We start from the raw sequence: 17,759 nt of genomic DNA, 5'->3' as shown, positions 1-17,759 counted from the left end.
TCAGTATCTGTAGATCCATTGGTATGGATCAGTTGGTACTGAGAAAGATCCTATATTTTTTCGTCTACAAAAAGCATTCTGGAACTAGATGAGAGAGAGGAGATGGAGATCGCACTTTTTCACACTAAGACTTGCACTGAAGTAATTTTTACTTTAGCACTCCAGTCTTACTGACCCTTCACTCTATTTTTTTCTGGAAAGTACACCTCTGAGTGAGTAGTTTCCTGGCTGGTTAGTGTGGGGATGGGAACCTTGTTGGTGTATCTCTGTTCCTTACACAGACTTTCAGATAATCTCCCTGTTTTTAGTCCTCCACCTTCTGCCTGCTGCAGTCTTGGATGACTGATTTTTTCCCCCCCTTCTTTTTATTTTTGCCTCTAATTTTTGAACCCTGCTAGGTTTCTGTTGATGGAATGAACTTATTTTGAGTTATTCCTCTTTGGCAGGCATTTAGGTTTGATATACTCTACAAATCATGTACTATTGCTTTATTCCCTATCTACCTTTTTTTTGAGGTGTAAGAGTTACTTACGTTTCCTAGTTTTATTGAAGAGGGATTATGTGTGTTTCATTTCTTGTTCTTTTTGTTTGGGATTAATTTCTGAAAAGATCACACTGTCTTAAAACAAGGGTTAGTAGAAAACTATTAAAAGATAATTAAAATTATTTTTTGAAAAAAGTATAGTTTTTTGTTGTTTTTTTTTAATTGATTTCAGAGAAGAAGGGAGAGGGAGAGAGAGAGAAACATCGATGATGAGAGATACACATTAATTGGTTGTCTCCTACAAGGGCCGGGGATCAAGCCTGCAACCGAGATATGTGCCCTTGACTGGAATCGAACCTGGACCTTTCAGTTTGTGGGCCAATGCTCTATCCACTGAGCAAAACTGGCCAGGGCAATTACAGTGTTTTTAATGCTTTGGTTTCTACCTTCTTGATTTTCACTTAAGGTATAAATAACTTCTTAACTTAAAAGCTGAGGAACATACTATGGCCACATAGAATTGGTGATTTTTTTAAAGAAGCAATTTAGGTATTCTAAACATCAGTTTCTACATTAGCAAGTCAGGATTAATCTGCTGTCTGGCTTTCCCATTGAAATAATTTGAGATTAATGATTTTTTAAAAATCTGTAAACCATATTAGGTGTAGAATTAAAGACAGTATAATAATACTTGTTCTAGGAATGTTAAAAGAAATCCTGGTCAAAATTCTTAGAGTAATTCATTCCTTTTGACATGTTGCTTATTCATGCCTGGTAATCAGGGCTGACCATAATTAGTCATAATTATATCTTGAGTGAGGTATGTTTCTGGCACTGGTATCTGTAATGAAAAGAAGAGGTGTTTTTTCCCCCCACTGTTGGTGGGTGGGTGTGGTGTATTGGGAAATCCATAGACTTAATTACTGCTAAATGTCAGGCTTCCTTTTTGGGCCCAGGCATCTAAGACAGCTTGCTTGCCTCCCCTTTCACTTAGCTACCACTCCTTCCCACTTTCAGGGTTTTCCTTTCCCCAACCCTAGCTAGAGAACCAGATACTGTCCCAGTCTTTTCTTGGTGTGCATGAAAGCTCACAGGAAAAATAATGTAAGAGAAGAGGTTGCTAGGGTTAAGCCCAGGGTTTTAATTCCTAAATCTCTAGGTAAGATGACTTTGAGTTTCTTCCTTCTGATTTTTGTTTGTTTTTATTAATCCTTACCCGAGGATATTGAATTTATTGGGATGACATTGGTTAATTGTTTTAAATCATGGCTTCATATTGATATCCCTAATTCCAGTCCAATTTCATAGGGTTCTTCTGCCCTCAGTCCATATTTACATTTCCGTTTTTCCATAGTGAGATGCCTAATGGTATTAATAAATTTACTCATTTACTCAGTTGCATGATATATACAAATAGTTTGAGAATACCAATACTACTAACAACTACAAACCCACTAAATGTGGTTTAAGATTTCTTAAGTACAGCATAGGAACTATATAATAAATAATATTGTGATAACTATGTTAATCAGCTTAACAATAACCCACAACCTTTGGACCAACTGTAATAACTATGTATGATGCCAGGTGGGTACTGGAAATATCAAGAGGAATACTTTGTAAAGTATGATTGTCTAACCACTATGCTATACACTTGAAAGTAATGCAAAATAATATTGAATGTAAACTGTAATTGAAAAAGAAAAAAAAGATTTCTTTGCAATTTTTGTTATGCTATACACACACACACACACACACACACATACATATCACTTAAATACCTTTTTATCTACTGTGGTAAGCTTTTTTTTCCCTTGTCAAAACAAGGCCACCAAAAATTAGGTTGCCTTCCTAAAAAAATGGGAAAGAGAGAAGATGTGATAAGCTTTTTAATGTAACATTTGATTAAGTATATGTATTTCTGTTGTATTCACTTTTACTTCCCTCCATGATTCTTGTTGATTTAATTTTATTTTTGGAATGTATAAAACATTAACATGGTTCAGAATTCATAATCTCCGTTTTATAATCATAGTAATATTTGATTTAGGTCAGAAAAAATATGAATGAGAAAACCATTAAGGCATTACTCACAAGGCATATCTCATTTCCTTTCCTACCTTTCTACTGTCATTAGCTTTGGTTTATCTTAGTTATGTTTTATAATTGCAGGTATAAGCAGACATATATATATATTTTTTTCTTACTAAAGGCCCGGTGCACGAAATTTGTGCACTTGGCGGGGTGTGTGTGTGTGTGTGTGTGTGTGTGTGTGTGTGTGTGTCCTTCATCCCGGCCTGCGCCCTCTCACAGTCCAGGAGCCCTTGGGGGATGTCCAACTGATGGCTTAGGCCCGCTTCCCATTGGGAGCAGGCCTAAGCATCAGTCGGACATCCTTAGTGCTGCCACAGAGGTGGAAGAGGCTGTGTTGAGCATCTGCCCCCTGGTGGTCAGTGCGCATCATAGAGACCGGTCATTTGGCTGTTTGGTTGATTTGCATATTAGCCTTTTATTATATAGGATTTCCCCTTTCTTAAACAGAATGGTAGCATACAATGTAAACTGTCATGCCATATATGCTCTTTTGTACCTTGCTTTCATAGAGATGTTTCCATTCTTTCTATAGCTTTTTTACACAATGTGTAACTAGTCCATAGGTTTTCAGCCAATATTTTATGCATGGGCTTTTGGGTTGTTTCTAATGTTTCACTTTTACAAATAATATTGCAACTAATAAACTTCTGTACATGCTTTTTCATGTTGCTGGAGGTGCACCAGAACTTAGTCCTAGAACTTAGACTTAACATGTCCAAAACAATGCATTATTTTTCCTCAAAACTTTTTTCTTCTCTTCCATTCCCCATTATTAAATGACACCATTATCTATCCTATTACTTAAATAGAAACCACGATACCATGATTTCTTCTCACAGCTAGATAGTCAGCAAATGCTAATTATGTATCTTTACCCTTTCTTTTTTTAACTTTTACCTTTCGTTTTCTTAGTTACAGGTCTGAGTTCTTGCTTAGTTTACTGTACTGGCCTCCTAACAGCTCTCATTTCATTTCTCCTGTAGAACTCAACATTGTTACTAGAACTGTCTTTCTGAAAGGCAAGTGCTTTTCATTTCCCTTACCTTAACATTTCTCCTCTGCCTCTAAGATAAGATTCAAGCGTGTTTGCTTAGATGCCCAGGCCTTCTATTTCCTGGCCTCCACCTACATCTTCCACCTAATCTCTAACCACTTCTAACCATACTGAACTACTTATAGAGTTGCTAGACACATCTTGTCCTGTCAAGCCTCTTTTGCACTGGGAATGCTTTTTTATATCCTCCACATTTTGTCTTAGTAACTTTTCATGATACAGCTTAGGTACCACCACCTCAAGGAAGACTTCTTGCCAGGTCAGGTGCAATTTCCCTGTTGACCCATAGCACCTTATGCTTACTTCCATTGACTCATCTCTCTTCCCTGAGACTTTGGGCTCCTGTGAGCTAGAGACTCCTTCTGTTAGTTCTCCTTTCTTATTACAGAGCCTGGAGCATAGTAGACATTCAACAGTTAATGAATATATGAATAAACTTAATCTTTTTACATTTTTTAAAAAGTATCTGTAGGTTTGCATTTACATGTTCACTTCAAAAAATCCAAACAGTGCAGATATATATATATATATATAAGAAGTATATGTCTGCCAAAACTGGTTTGGCTCAGTGGATAGAGCGTCAGCCTGCGGACTGAACGGTCCCAGGTTCGATTCCGGTCGGGGGCATGTACCTTGGTTGCGGGCACATCCCCAGTAGGGAGTGTGCAGGAGGCAGCTGATCGATGTTTCTCTCTCATCGATGTTTCTGGCTCTCTATCTCTCTCCCTTCCTCTCTGTAAAAAATCAATAAAATATATTTTTTAAAAAAAATTAAAAAAAAAAAGAAGTATATGTCTTCTATTTACATCTATCTCAATTTCTAGTGGTAACCACAATTAATAGTTTAATATTGGCAAGAAAAGCACAAACTAGATTTTCCATTTACTATAGAATCAAGTGTCTACTGTTTTGTTCTTATAGATCATCTCTTTTCCTTTAGGCAATGATAGTAAGAAATGCTAAAGATACAGCTCATACAAAAGCAGAACGGAATATTCTGGAGGAAGTAAAGCATCCCTTCATTGTGGATTTAATTTATGCCTTTCAGACTGGTGGAAAACTCTACCTCATCCTTGAGTATCTCAGCGGTCAGTACACGCAGTTTGGTGTAATTAATTGCATTTGCTCCAGAAACTGGGTCAAAACATCATTTTTCAATGGAAAAAATGCTTTTTCCCAATGTGATCAAATAGCTTTTAAGATTGATGAATACATTGACATAAGGAATTCAGATGTGACCAGGTGTTTCTTTTTGCAGACAAATATGAAGGAAACTTTAAAGAATAAGTTTTTTTCCTCCCATCTGTAAAATTTTATCTTAATTCCTTTGTAACTAGTTACTTAACAAAATAACAAATGCGTAATTGATAGTGCCATCAAATTGATTGGGTAAGATACTATAATTGGATAAGATACTATTATAACTCAAATAAATCATTAAAGTATTTCTTTCTAAACTGAAGTGGAAAACTCACTGACAGTATTGATTAAGATATTGAGTATTTTTGGAAATTTGTCTTAAAACAAAAATATTTTGGGTTAATGTAGCCTTATTGATAAATTATGCATTTAGATTAGAAATTATCCACATTTTCCAGGGTTTACCACCTCCTAGAAACTACTTGCTCCACATATCATTTCTAGATCACAGCAAACAAATACACTTGAGTTTTCTAAAAAATAGAGATTTCCCAATAGCATGTGACATGGAACAGAAAGCTGCAGAATTTAGTAACTTTTTTGTGACATTTGCCAGTTTTCTCTTGTAACTTAATTTTGACATAATTTCATATTTACACAAAAATTTGCAAGAATAGTACATTTCCCACATACCCTTCACCTAAATTCCCCAAGTGTTACCATTTTACCACAGTGTTTTGTTTCATCCGTGTCTCTCTTTCTCTCTATGTATATGTATATATGTGTATATACATACATGAATACATATATACATAGTTCTTTTCTGAACTATTTAAGAGAGTGTTGTAGACATGATTTCCCTTTGCCGCTAAATACTTTATTTTCTAAAATCAATAATAGTATCTTACATAACTATACTAAAATTATTAAAAATAGGAAATTAACATTGATACAGTAATATCTCAGTTTTCTTTAATCTGGAACAGTTCCTCAGTCTTTCTTTGTCTCTCATGACCTTGACATTTTTGACAAGTACAGGCCAGTTATTCTATAGACTCCATCAATTTGTGCTTATCTGATGTTTCCTCAGGATTAGTTTCAGGTTATGCATTTTTGGGAGGACCATCCAAGTGACATTGTTTCCTTCTTCATGTATCAGATCAGGAGGTACATGATATATATATATATATATATATATATATATATATATATATATATATATATATATCTTTGTCCCATTACTGTTGATGTTAACTTTGATCACATGTATAAGGTGGTGTCCGCCAGTTTTTATCCTGGTGAGGTTTTCCCTTTGTATTTAATAAGTATCATGAGAAGATATTTTGAGGTTACTTAAATATCTTGTCTCTCATCAAACTTTTCACATATGGTTTTAGCATCCATTGATTCTTGCCTAAAACAATTAACTCTGATGGTTGTCAAGTGACTTTTCTTATTCCATCATGCCTACTTCATTTGTTATTTGGCATTCAGCTGTAACGAAGAGCTTTCCTGTCCCCTCCATTGAAAAAATTAATTTAAGACTTATTTATCTGTTTGTTGACTTATATCACTGTGGACTCATGGATTCTAAGATTATTCAGTGGGATATAACCCTTTATTATCACTTATTTTGATACTCAAATCGTGCCATGCTTTTTAGAAGGCTGCTGCCAGGTTCGTCTAATTTAAGAGTTATGAGGCATTCGCTAATTTGCAAAGTTGGTTTTAATTATATACTAACATTTATCTACTTATGGGTAAAATGTTAGAGAAGCTTTAATCAAGATTTTTTTTTTTTAACTCAGGTCTGGAATCTATAAAAATTTTTAAGTTCATAGATATAAAACCTAGAATTCCAAAACTTACATATTTCACATAAGAGTGGGAACACTGTTAAAAATAGGATTCTGAGGTCTTAGTTTTAAAGCTATAATTTTTAGAATCTTTCTTATTTTTAAGGCACTTGATGCCGTTTAATTATGGTTAAAAGGAAAGCACAGACCCTCTCATTAGAAGTGGGTTAGAAATAAAGATTGATTTATTTCTAATGTCTTTTTTATTTCTTTACAGGAGGAGAATTATTTATGCAGTTAGAAAGAGAGGGAATATTTATGGAAGACACAGCCTGGTAAGTGAAATTTTTGTGGTTGCATGGATTCAGGTAATGTTAAAGCAAAGCCTTATTCCCACTGTGGGCAGCCAAATGACTCAATAAATTGTTCGGGAGCCATTCAGTCACTCAGGACTTAAAGGGGGAGAAGCAGCTTTGGGACTGGGCAGCTTTTGGAGGTCACATCATTCCTTTGCCTTCAGGCCTTGGGTGCAACGCTCTTCACACCAGTTCCTAACAGAACCATTCTCACTGGGGCTTTCTTTCCTTGAATTGGTAAGCTGCCTGCCTTGGTTGTGGGTGAGTTTGATTTTCCAGTGAAACTTTGTGTGTGGAACAATGGAAAGTATCAGCAATCACCACCCTTTTTTAGACTTTTCAGTTCCCAAGGGGCAGTCTTAGGCAGGTGATAAGCCTGCACATATCATCTGTGGATTGATTCTATGGCCAGGATGGGATCTACCTTCCTATTTCTTCTGCTTCAAATTAAAAATGTGCACATTCTTTTGTGAAATGATAGTACTGGGTAACAATAAATCAGTTTATCCTACACAATAATTGAATAGAAAACACTTAAATGTTTTTTCTACCTTAATTACCAAACTGCATTCCATTGTTTAATTTCAGGCCTTTTCTAACACAGAAGCTGCATTTAAGAGCCTTAGGGATGAAGTGCCCTTTTTTGGAGGAGGCTCTCTGAGCCATGTTGGAGGCTGTTTGGGGTCGTGCTGGCTGTGAAACTGCCTCAGTCCTCTAGGACACACCCTCTCCATCCTGGAGTAATCTGCAGGATTGCAACATTGTTATGCAGCCAGTATTGCAGTGCCTTGTGCTTTTCGAATCCAGACAGGGTTGACTCAGCCCTTTATTCTTTTGAGGTAGATAAATTTGAGTGTCACACAGTTTATAGTTGTGGGCTGTCTGGCAAGAGGGAGGGCAGATACTGTGGGCATGTACTGTGTATAAATATGCAGCTTTATTAAGTAAGGGATGAATGGGCTTCTAAGGATCAGGTTATATATAAGGTATCTTCTCAAACTAAGATTTGCTCTTTGAGAATAACAAAATTCTTATTTCCTATGGGGTTTTAAAATTGGGGGTGGGTGGGAGAAATTTGCTTTGATCTGAATAACTATTGGCCTATTTCCTACACAGACAGAACAAAACATGACCAGTAACAGTTTGGCATATTCTGGATTTCTTAGCAATTTTAGCATATATGTTCTAATGATGAAATAAAATATAGTTTCACGAAAAACGTGAAACATGTCTTCATGCCTTTTGGCAGCATCTTATGCCATCTCTTTCCCCGATATTCCTCCTGCCACTAATTTGGTCTTTGGTGCATGTCTATTTCTTCCAAGGTTTTTTGCTCCATACATAAAACTGCTTTGAGTAGATTACTCTTTTTAATTTTTATTAAATCACTTTTGTTTCCAGCTTTTACTTGGCAGAAATTTCCATGGCTTTGGGGCATTTACATCAAAAGGGGATCATCTACAGAGACTTGAAGCCGGAGAATATCATGCTTAATCACCAAGGTGGAGATATACTGTAAACAATTCTATAGTAAATAACCATCTTAAAATCCTCCCACACAGGTCATGGTCATTTTCAAAGCCCCATATTCACATGTCTATTATTATATACATTCTTCCCTCAGAACTTAAATGACATCATGATACTTGCTGAGATTTAAATATTTAGGTATTTATGGTTGATGAGATTAAAGGGAGTTGAGGATAACTGGCCACTATACTACGTTTTTTTAATTCTTACTCTTTATTTTTTAGAAATCCTTACATAAAATGTGGTGCGCCACAGCCAGTCCAAACACAAATTTTAGTTTATTCCTTAAATTGGAAAATGAATCTAACTTTACATATTGGGTTTTCTTTAATGATGAAAATACATAATTATTAGAAGCAGTACTTTTATATGGTAACTTTTATTAATGCTATAAAAAAGGACAGGCTTAGAATTGAACCAAAATAATTGATGTAGCTTTGGAAATAAAATACTTAGTAGGTATCAGTTTATTCTTGCTGATCAGTTGTAACAACAAACATAAAAATCAGATATTAATATTCTGTACAGCTATAGGGCCTTGATTATAGCCACATGCTGCTACAAACAGTTTAGTTTATGTGAGAGTAATCTGGGCTGGGTAGACTTGGCAATTCAGTTCACTCACACTCCAAAGGAGCAACCAGCTAACCAGGATATCTGGGGGGGCTGCTGATCCTTAGATGTCTACAAAATGAAGCACAAGGTAGTTAACAGTTTTAAATCCTTAGGCAGAAAATGGTGTATGGACAACTGATGCCTGTATAAATGTTTCAAATTGTGCTTCCCACCTTCCTTCCCGCCTCGCCCCCCAATTTTCAGAGAGAGAAGAAGGGAGAGAAAGAGAAATATTGGCCAGTTGCCTCTCATACACACCCTAACTGGAGATTAAACCTGAAACCTGGGCATGTGCCCTGACTGGGAATCGAACCCATGACCTTTTGGTTATGAGACAATGCTCCAACCAACTGAGCCACACTGGTACCTTTCCTTTTTTTTTTTTTTTTTTTTTTTTTAAAGGAGATACACTATATTTAACCAAGTACAACATGGGAATATATACATTTCCCTCCCTCCCAGTTCTGCACACATGGGTATTGATTCTGAATGATAAAGCAAAGGATAGAATAGGGAAGTGATAGTTTACTTTTTTTTTTTTTGATAGTTTACTTCTTTGATTCATAAGCTTGAGTGTGTCAGGTGGTTCTGTGAAAAGAAAGGTCATACTTCTTCTGTGTCAGAGTAAAATACACATTTACATTTGAAACAACAGGCCAATGCCTTTTATATTTTCTGAAATAAATCTGGAATAGTAGGGTCCCTGGGGTGGTTGAACCACTGGATATCTATGACAGTCCAGTAAAGCTGAACTTGAACTAAAATATCCTTTGTAAGGTGGTGAGTTTATCACTTGCCTGAATCTGAAATGATGGTCCCATGTCATGTAGCAATTTTATTTCTTTTTCTGAACTGGTAGTGTATTGGCAGAATGATTTAATTTGTTGTAGTGACTTTCTGAGACCATTTTAAAAGCTGTCAAGTCACAGTAATGAAAGCTACATATTTGAAGTATGAACTGAATTGCCCAGTCATGCCTTTGTTTAAAAGGTGCAGAGTGTCTTTATGAGGTCTGTGTGTTTAAACCAGACTTCAAGTTTTCCCAGGAATTACTTTCTCAGGATGGTAGAGGATTCTAGATATAGGTGAAGCTAGTACCTTAGACAAGCCTTTTCACTCTTTTATTCCCCCCCCCCCCCCGCTATATAGATATTATCATTGGCAAAAAATGAATCTACCCTAACCTTAGAGTTAACATCCCATTTTGTGGATGGCACCTTGGTAGTTCTTGATAACTTCAAAAAATTAAAACAGAAAAAGTTAAATGGAAGGCTAGATTATTATCTTGTATGATGTTTAAACACCATCTAAACCCGAGATTTCTCAGAATAACCATGCTATAACCTTTCATTTGCAGGTCATGTGAAACTAACAGACTTTGGACTATGCAAAGAATCTATTCATGATGGAACAGTCACACACACATTTTGTGGAACAATAGAATACATGTGAGCTGCATGTTGAAAGAAATATACTGGTTTGGGGGTAATAGCTATCTTTTACCTGGTTTAAGTAGTAGTGTGCTAAATTTTCTGTAGCATCATTTGGCTTCATATTTTGTTTTAGAAACTCTTATTCAGATGATATGCAAGTGGGTGAATTTTGGGGATATATTGTTTTTCTTGTTGTAGGGCCCCTGAAATCTTGATGAGAAGTGGCCACAATCGTGCTGTGGATTGGTGGAGTCTGGGAGCATTAATGTATGACATGCTGACTGGAGCAGTAGGTGCACAGTTAAAAGCTGCATGTGTTATATATTGTCTGTGCTGAGTAATTATTAAATCACTATAGCAAGAGACCTTTCCTGTACGCTTTGGAAATATTACCAATGGAGTTATTTTTTAAAATTTAGCACAAAAAATGCTTTATTAGCAGTAAGTAACATGGGCCCCTGTACTTGTAAATCATTTTCATTTAAATGATCTATGTCATGGAAGTCCTCTGAAATAGATGTAAAATAGATACGGCCCTTATTTTATAAATGGAGAAAGTGAAGCATAAAATTACATAAATAATTACATTAACGCACAAAGTTAATGGTGGAATCTCAATTCCTTTCAGGACATTGCTATTTCTTCTGTCCTGTTGTTTAAAAACTACAGTCTTTAACAGTCCTCATACATTTCTGACCTCTATGAATAACTGAGTAATTCAGGAAATGGATAATTCTGTTATTTTTATTTTTTATATGCTAATTTTTCTCATTCTTTTCTACTCTTAGCCACCATTCACTGGGGAGAATAGAAAGAAAACAATTGACAAAATCCTCAAATGTAAACTCAATTTGCCTCCCTACCTCACACAAGAAGCCAGAGATCTGCTTAAAAAGGTAGGGTTCTTAAATAGGCACTGAAATCATAAGCCTTAGCTACTAGGATTTAAATAGAATTAAATATACATTTTGAATAAGAATCATGCACAGATATTGAATGAAAAAGTCTATAGATTTTGTGGGGAAAGTATACATTTTTTTAAAGGTTTTATTTTCTTTTTATCCCAAACAATATTTATTTTCCCAAGGCAAAATAGATAAGCAAATTCTCTAAAGAAAAAATAATCAGTTTGACTAAGTTCATCAGTGTTTTTTCCTTCTCTCTAAAGCTGCTGAAAAGAAATGCTGCTTCTCGTCTGGGAGCTGGTCCTGGGGATGCTGGAGAAGTTCAAGTAGGGACTGGCATGCTTGGTGGTTGGAGGGAAAGATAATGCTAATGTTATGTATTTGTGTAGGTTGTATGTAGTTGCTTTCAAGTATTGCTTATTTTGTGATCAGTATGTTCAAGCAGTTAGTGTCAATCCAGTGAAGTCTGCTCCCCTTGACTGTTCTTTCTGCTCTTTCTTTTCTAGGCTCATCCATTCTTCAGACATATTAACTGGGAAGAATTGCTGGCTCGGAAGGTGGAGCCCCCATTTAAACCTCTGTTGGTATGTATACATGAAATCATATGATTTGAGGGACCTGGCACATTTTTAAAATAAAATCTCAGAGCAGTCAAACAATTTTTTTGTTGTTATTATCAATCCTCACTCAAGGATATTTTTCCATTGATTTTTTAGAGAGAGGAGGGGGTGGAGAGAGAGAGAGAGAGAGAGAGAGAGAGAGAGAGAGAGAGAGAGAGAGAGACATATCGATGTGAGAGACACACATCAATTGGTTGACTCCCCCATGCACCCCAACCAGTGCCAGGGCTGAGGATTGAGCCTGCAACTGAGGTATGTCCCCTTGACTGGAATCAAACTCCAGACCCTTCAGGCTACCAGCCAATGCTTTATCCACTTAGCGAAACCGGCTAGGGCTCATTTTTTTGTTTTGTTTTATTTTGCTTAATTCAGCTGGAATTTTAAATTTGATTTCCTGAGAATTTTTTTCTTCAGAATGTAGAATATATGTTTTCTAGGATTGCAGCAACCAAGTACCATAGGCTTGGTGGCTTAAACCGTAGAAATTTATTGTGTTACAGTTCTGGAGGCTAGAGATCTGAGATTGAGGTATTGGCAGAGTTGGTTCCTTCTGAAGGCTATGAGAGAGACTCTGTTCCATGCCTTTCTCCTAACTTCTGGTGGTTTGCTGGCTCTTTGGCTTCTTTGGCTTGTAGACACATCACCTCAGTCTCTGTCTTCATTTCACATGGGATTCTCCCTGTGAGAACGTGCAGGTCTGTGCCCACATTTTCCCTTTTTCTAAGGACACCAGTCATACTGAATTAGGATAGCCCCTGCTCCAGTTTGACTTCTTCATAACTAATTAGATCTGCAATGGTTTTCATTCCAAATAAGGTCATATTCTGAGTTACTGTGAGAGTTAGAGCTTCAACATATGAGTGTTGCGGGGGGGGGGGGGGGGCATTTCAAACCATAATAATATGTTTATGAGTAAATGAGTTAGTAGTATGTTAGTTCTTGTCTTTCTACCACATCAGAATTAGAGAAAATGGTTTCTTTTTCTATTCTTGGGGTGAAGGTGGAGGAGGATAATGATAATTATTTGGTCCTTAGAGCACAAGGTGACTTGCTTTAAAATTTCAACATATATAATTGTAAGGAGGATAATTAGCCCTCATGTACCAACTGCCCAACTTTACAAGTTGTCAGGTCATCTTGATTAAACATAAACATGCTATCATCACCATTAAAAAGCTGACAATTTCCTTAGTTGTCCCCCCCCCCCCCCCCCCCCCCGTTCGTTTCAATAAGGATTCACTCAAGGCCTGTATAATTTTGTTACTGTGGCTCTTAGGTTTCTTTCCATCTATAGATTCCCCCCTCTTAATTCCTCTTTTGAGGACTTATTGGGGAAAAAACAACACTGGACCATTTGTCCTGTAGGGTCCCTCATTTTGATTTTTTTATTTTAACTCGGTGTCATTGACCTTGTTCATCTGTTCCTGGTATTTCTGAAAACTGGTGGTTAGATTTAGATGCAGATCAGATTAAACTTTTGAGGTTGTATATCTTGATCGGGAGACTTAGGGGTCATTGGTCATTGTCTACATCACTGGTTCTCAGCCAGGATCAGTATGGCAATATCTGGAACAGGTTGTCACAACTTGGGAAGGGGATGCTACTAGTACCTAGGAGTAGAAGCTAGAGGTGCTCCAAATATCCTATAATGCACAGGACAGCCCTCTATAAGAATTGAGGCCCAAGTGTCAATAGTGCTGAGGTTGGGAAACTCCTGCCTAGTTCCAGGATTTCATTAGGGGTTTGTAAAATTCTTTTACTATAATATTGTTATTCATTCTTTACTTATTAGCTGGAATTCTTCCATAAAAAGAAACTCTTTACATCAGTTGCTTGGTTACCTGAGGTACAGTTCATACAGGAGAAGCAGAATATGTGTCCTTTTTCAAAATAATGAATTAGTTTCCTAACATCTTCCAAATTGACCAAAGAATTATGTGATTTTTAAATGTAGTGCAGTAATGAACTCATGTCTTTTAACATATTTGTGTTTCACCTGGCCTGTGTGGCTCAGTGTTTGAGTGTCTATCTATGAACCAAGAGGTCATGGTTTGATTCCTGGAAGGGCACATGCCTGGGTTGTGGGCTCAATCTCCAGTATGGGGTGTACAGGAGGAGCCAATCAATGATTCTCTCTCATCATTGATGTTTCTATCTCTCTCTCTCTCTTCCTTCCTCTCTGAATTCAATAAAAATATATTTTAAAAAATAATAACAACATATTTGTGTTTCAATCTATTGCAGTTTTTTTAAATTGGTGTTCAGCTTTTGAGATTTAAGATTTTTTGCTTTTTTAAAAGACACAACCACATACTCTGATGTACCAGAAAGAAGGCTGTAATGTATTTGATTTGTATAATATAGACTACTTACCATTTTCTAATCATTTTTTTATAAAGCAATCTGAAGAGGATGTGAGTCAGTTTGATTCAAAGTTTACACGTCAGACACCTGTTGACAGCCCAGATGACTCGACTCTCAGTGAAAGTGCCAACCAGGTCTTTCTGGTAAGTGACAGACTTTCCATGTAGGCATAGGAAATTTAAGTATGAGGATGGGCCCTTTTCAATAAAAAAATTCAATTTGCTTGCTTTGCAGTTTCATGTAGATAACCCAAGGTGCTATTTTTTTAAGTTATCCCCTTAATAACTTACTGATGTTAGAAAATTGATTCTCATAATCCAACATTCTATTTTAGCAATTAGTGCAGGAGCGTATGTTCGGTTTTCAGAGTGTCTGATTCCTTTTTGGATAGGCCACTGACTTAAGATGATATTTGGCTCAGCAGAGCAACCGAAAGTGACAGCTATAGTAGTAGGAAAAGAGCTCATTGTAACTATTTTATTCCTGAAACAGACTTTTGGTACTCTTCACATAAGTCTAAAGGGGATTTTAAACCTATTAATTGTGACTATTTGACATCAAAATATATAGGTTCATATATGATAGTTAATAGATTAATCTTCTTTTATTTTTAATTTTTATGGATTTCAGAGAAGGAGAGGGAGAGAGAGATAGAAACATCAATGATGAGAGAGCATCATTGATCGGCTGCCTCCTGCACGCCCCCTACTGGGGATCTAGCCCGCAACCCAGGCATGTGCCCTTGACTGAAATCGAACCTGGGACCGACCCTTCAGTCCTCAGGCTGATGCTCTATCCACTGAGCCAAACTAGCTAGGACTAGATTAATCTTTATTGATAAAGCGTATTGATTTATACCTTGTCTCAGATAGAAAAGCAAAGCTTTTAGATTTTGATAAACAAAAATGATTATATCTGATACCCATCATTGCACATTATTTTGCCTAAGTATCATGTATGCTTATGTTTATTTTATTACTAAAGTGTAACATGAACATCTACCTCTTTCCTTTTTTGTTATCCTTTGTCATTTCATTTTGGACCACCTTTAGAGGGAATGGAATATGGGAAAAGCAATCATTTGGAAGTTGGTTTTTCCCCTGTTTGTTTCCAAGTTCACTGAATTTGTCACTCAATTATCCAACTTTTTTTTGTACCGCTCATGCTCACAGTATTAACACAAAGTAATGTACATTTTGGGGTGGAGGTTAAGTTCTAAATGTAGCATGGAGTACAAAAATTGTGTATATTCAAAATTAATCTTTTTTTGTTGTTGTTAATCTTCACCAGAGAATATTTTTTCCATTGATTATTTATTTATTTATTTTAGAGAGAGTGAAAGGGAGGGAGGGTGAGAGACTGAGAGATAGAAACAGATGAGAGAGAAACATCATTGATCAACTGCCTCCTGCACAACCCCTAGGTATGTGCCCTCACAGGGAATTGAACCATGACCTCTGGTTCCTAGGTCTACACTCAACCACTGTGACACACTGGCTAAAGTAGCTCTCCTTAAAAAATTAACAAGAAATAGTTACATTCACTTACCTGGAGATTGGAGTTGTAGCAACTTCAGTTCGATAAGTTCCTATCACAGAATTAAAGGAAATTCAAAGATGATCAAGGCACAGCCTAGTCCTCTTTAGCTCACTAGAACATGCCAGGAAATGTCCTCTGAAGTCCATACGTGGCTATCACAAAGTGTATGCTCTACAGAACTTTATTAAATCTTTTTATTTGTAACTCATAACACTGATTCATAGGTGACTGGAATAATAAATAGAGGAGGACTGATTGTTAAAGAGATGAACATTGACAGCAAGAGAAATGCCAGTTGATAGCCTAATAGCAAGATCCAAGAAAGAAAAGCTAATAAAACTGCATATTGCCAATTACATTAAGAGTTTTCACAATGCTGACACTTATTTATTCATCAAGAAACTACCAAATCTATCTGATCACTGGGGAAAAATCACATGTGCTAAGTTAGAGAATTCTATTTTTATTTTGGCCTAATAATGAGAAACTGTTTTGGGGAGTGATAATCTTAGGTGCTTATATGCATGTGGCTAGAAACACTAGAATTTTCTTTGCATTTCTCTTGGTATTTACATCTTAATATGGAGCTTACATTTACCTGTTTTGTTGTACTTCTTTCAGTAGAGTGGAATTTTGTTTGCTGGCATATGGGGCTCAATAGAATTCTTTCTTGAGGTCTGTGCCTCAAGAAATGGCTGGAAAAAAGTTAACAGGTGTGAAATGAGATTGAGGCGATTGGAGAGTATATAGATTAATGATTTTAGGGATGCATAACTGTTGTGATGGTATGTTAGAGACTGAATAATCATATTTTCTTGATGTGTATGACAAATGACCTTCTGTAGTCCACTATTACTATCTTTCAGGGTTTTACATATGTGGCTCCATCTGTACTTGAAAGCGTGAAAGAAAAGTTTTCCTTTGAACCAAAAATCCGATCACCTCGAAGATTTATTGGCAGCCCACGAACACCTGTCAGGTATTCAGACTTTGTTACTTTCACCTTTCTTTTTTTTTTTTAAACCTAGAAGAGCATTGTTTATGAAATTTATGCCAAGTTACATTTAATGAAAGACCTGGCCTCATATTCTCTTTGATTGACATATGCACAGCATCTATCTATACCCTCTTATATTGTAAGTGACTAGCCTATACTAATCTCTGATAATCAGTTATATACCTTCCCTCCTAAAAGCAAGCAGCTGTCCTCTTTACCCATTCATTCAACATCTGTTGTGTGCCAGGAGCTCTGCTGCATGCTGGGGCACATGATTAACACAGGAATTGTCCTTGATGAAGTTTATAATTTAGTGAGAGGGAGTCACAGTAAGCTAGTGGTTCTCAACCTTCTGGCCCTTTAAATACAATTCCTCATGTTGTGACCCAAACATAAAATTATTTTCATTGCTACTTCATTAACTGTAATGTTGCTACTGTTATGAATCGTCATGTAAATATCTGATATGCAGGATAGTCTTAGGCGACCCCTGTGAAAGGGTCGTTCGACCTCCAAAGGGGTCGCAACCCACAGGTTGAGAACCGCTGCAGTAAGCAAAGAAGGAAATACAAGAAATATGTAATTGCGAGTAGTACCAAGTGTCATATGGGGGTGGAGGGAAGAATGTGTTGGTAGAGAGCAAAGAATAACAAGGGGGCATGTATTCATGGTGGTGAGAGAAAGGCCTCCCTGGTGAAGTAAGTCTAAGAATGAAGAGAAAGAGCCAGCCATACAAAAAATAAAAATACAAGGTGTAACAGGTAGAACAACAACTTGTGCAAAAGCGTTAAGGGAGGAAAAAACATGACCTTTTTTGGGAAATGAAAAGGAG

At 36.5% G+C, this 17,759-nt stretch overlaps 1 protein-coding gene across 11 annotated transcripts in view; it reads left to right on the top strand.

Moving 5' to 3' along the window:
• RPS6KB1 (ribosomal protein S6 kinase B1) overlaps positions 1 to 17,759 on the top strand; it is a 35,321-nt gene that overhangs the window by 16,751 nt on the left and 811 nt on the right. For 7 of the 11 annotated variants that reach the window (XM_059669789.1, XM_059669791.1, XM_059669793.1 and 4 more), the window contains 10 exons: positions 4,573 to 4,720; positions 6,846 to 6,903; positions 8,326 to 8,426; positions 10,427 to 10,517; positions 10,701 to 10,791; positions 11,291 to 11,398; positions 11,671 to 11,733; positions 11,914 to 11,991; positions 14,427 to 14,534; positions 16,797 to 16,909. In XM_059669789.1, coding sequence (XP_059525772.1) covers positions 4,573 to 4,720; positions 6,846 to 6,903; positions 8,326 to 8,426; positions 10,427 to 10,517; positions 10,701 to 10,791; positions 11,291 to 11,398; positions 11,671 to 11,733; positions 11,914 to 11,991; positions 14,427 to 14,534; positions 16,797 to 16,909 — 959 coding nt within the window. Of the gene's footprint in view, positions 1 to 4,572; positions 4,721 to 6,845; positions 6,904 to 7,088; positions 7,162 to 7,512; positions 7,744 to 8,325; positions 8,427 to 10,426; positions 10,518 to 10,700; positions 10,792 to 11,290; positions 11,399 to 11,670; positions 11,734 to 11,913; positions 11,992 to 14,426; positions 14,535 to 16,796; positions 16,910 to 17,759 lie in introns of those variants that run through there. The other 4 variants (XR_009449210.1, XR_009449212.1, XR_009449211.1 and 1 more) reach the window with 4 other exon arrangements.

This window comes from Myotis daubentonii, chromosome 16, assembly GCF_963259705.1.
Source record: "Myotis daubentonii chromosome 16, mMyoDau2.1, whole genome shotgun sequence".
Taxonomy (NCBI): Eukaryota; Metazoa; Chordata; class Mammalia; order Chiroptera; family Vespertilionidae; genus Myotis; species Myotis daubentonii.
This window is presented reverse-complemented; position numbering and strand designations above follow the sequence as displayed.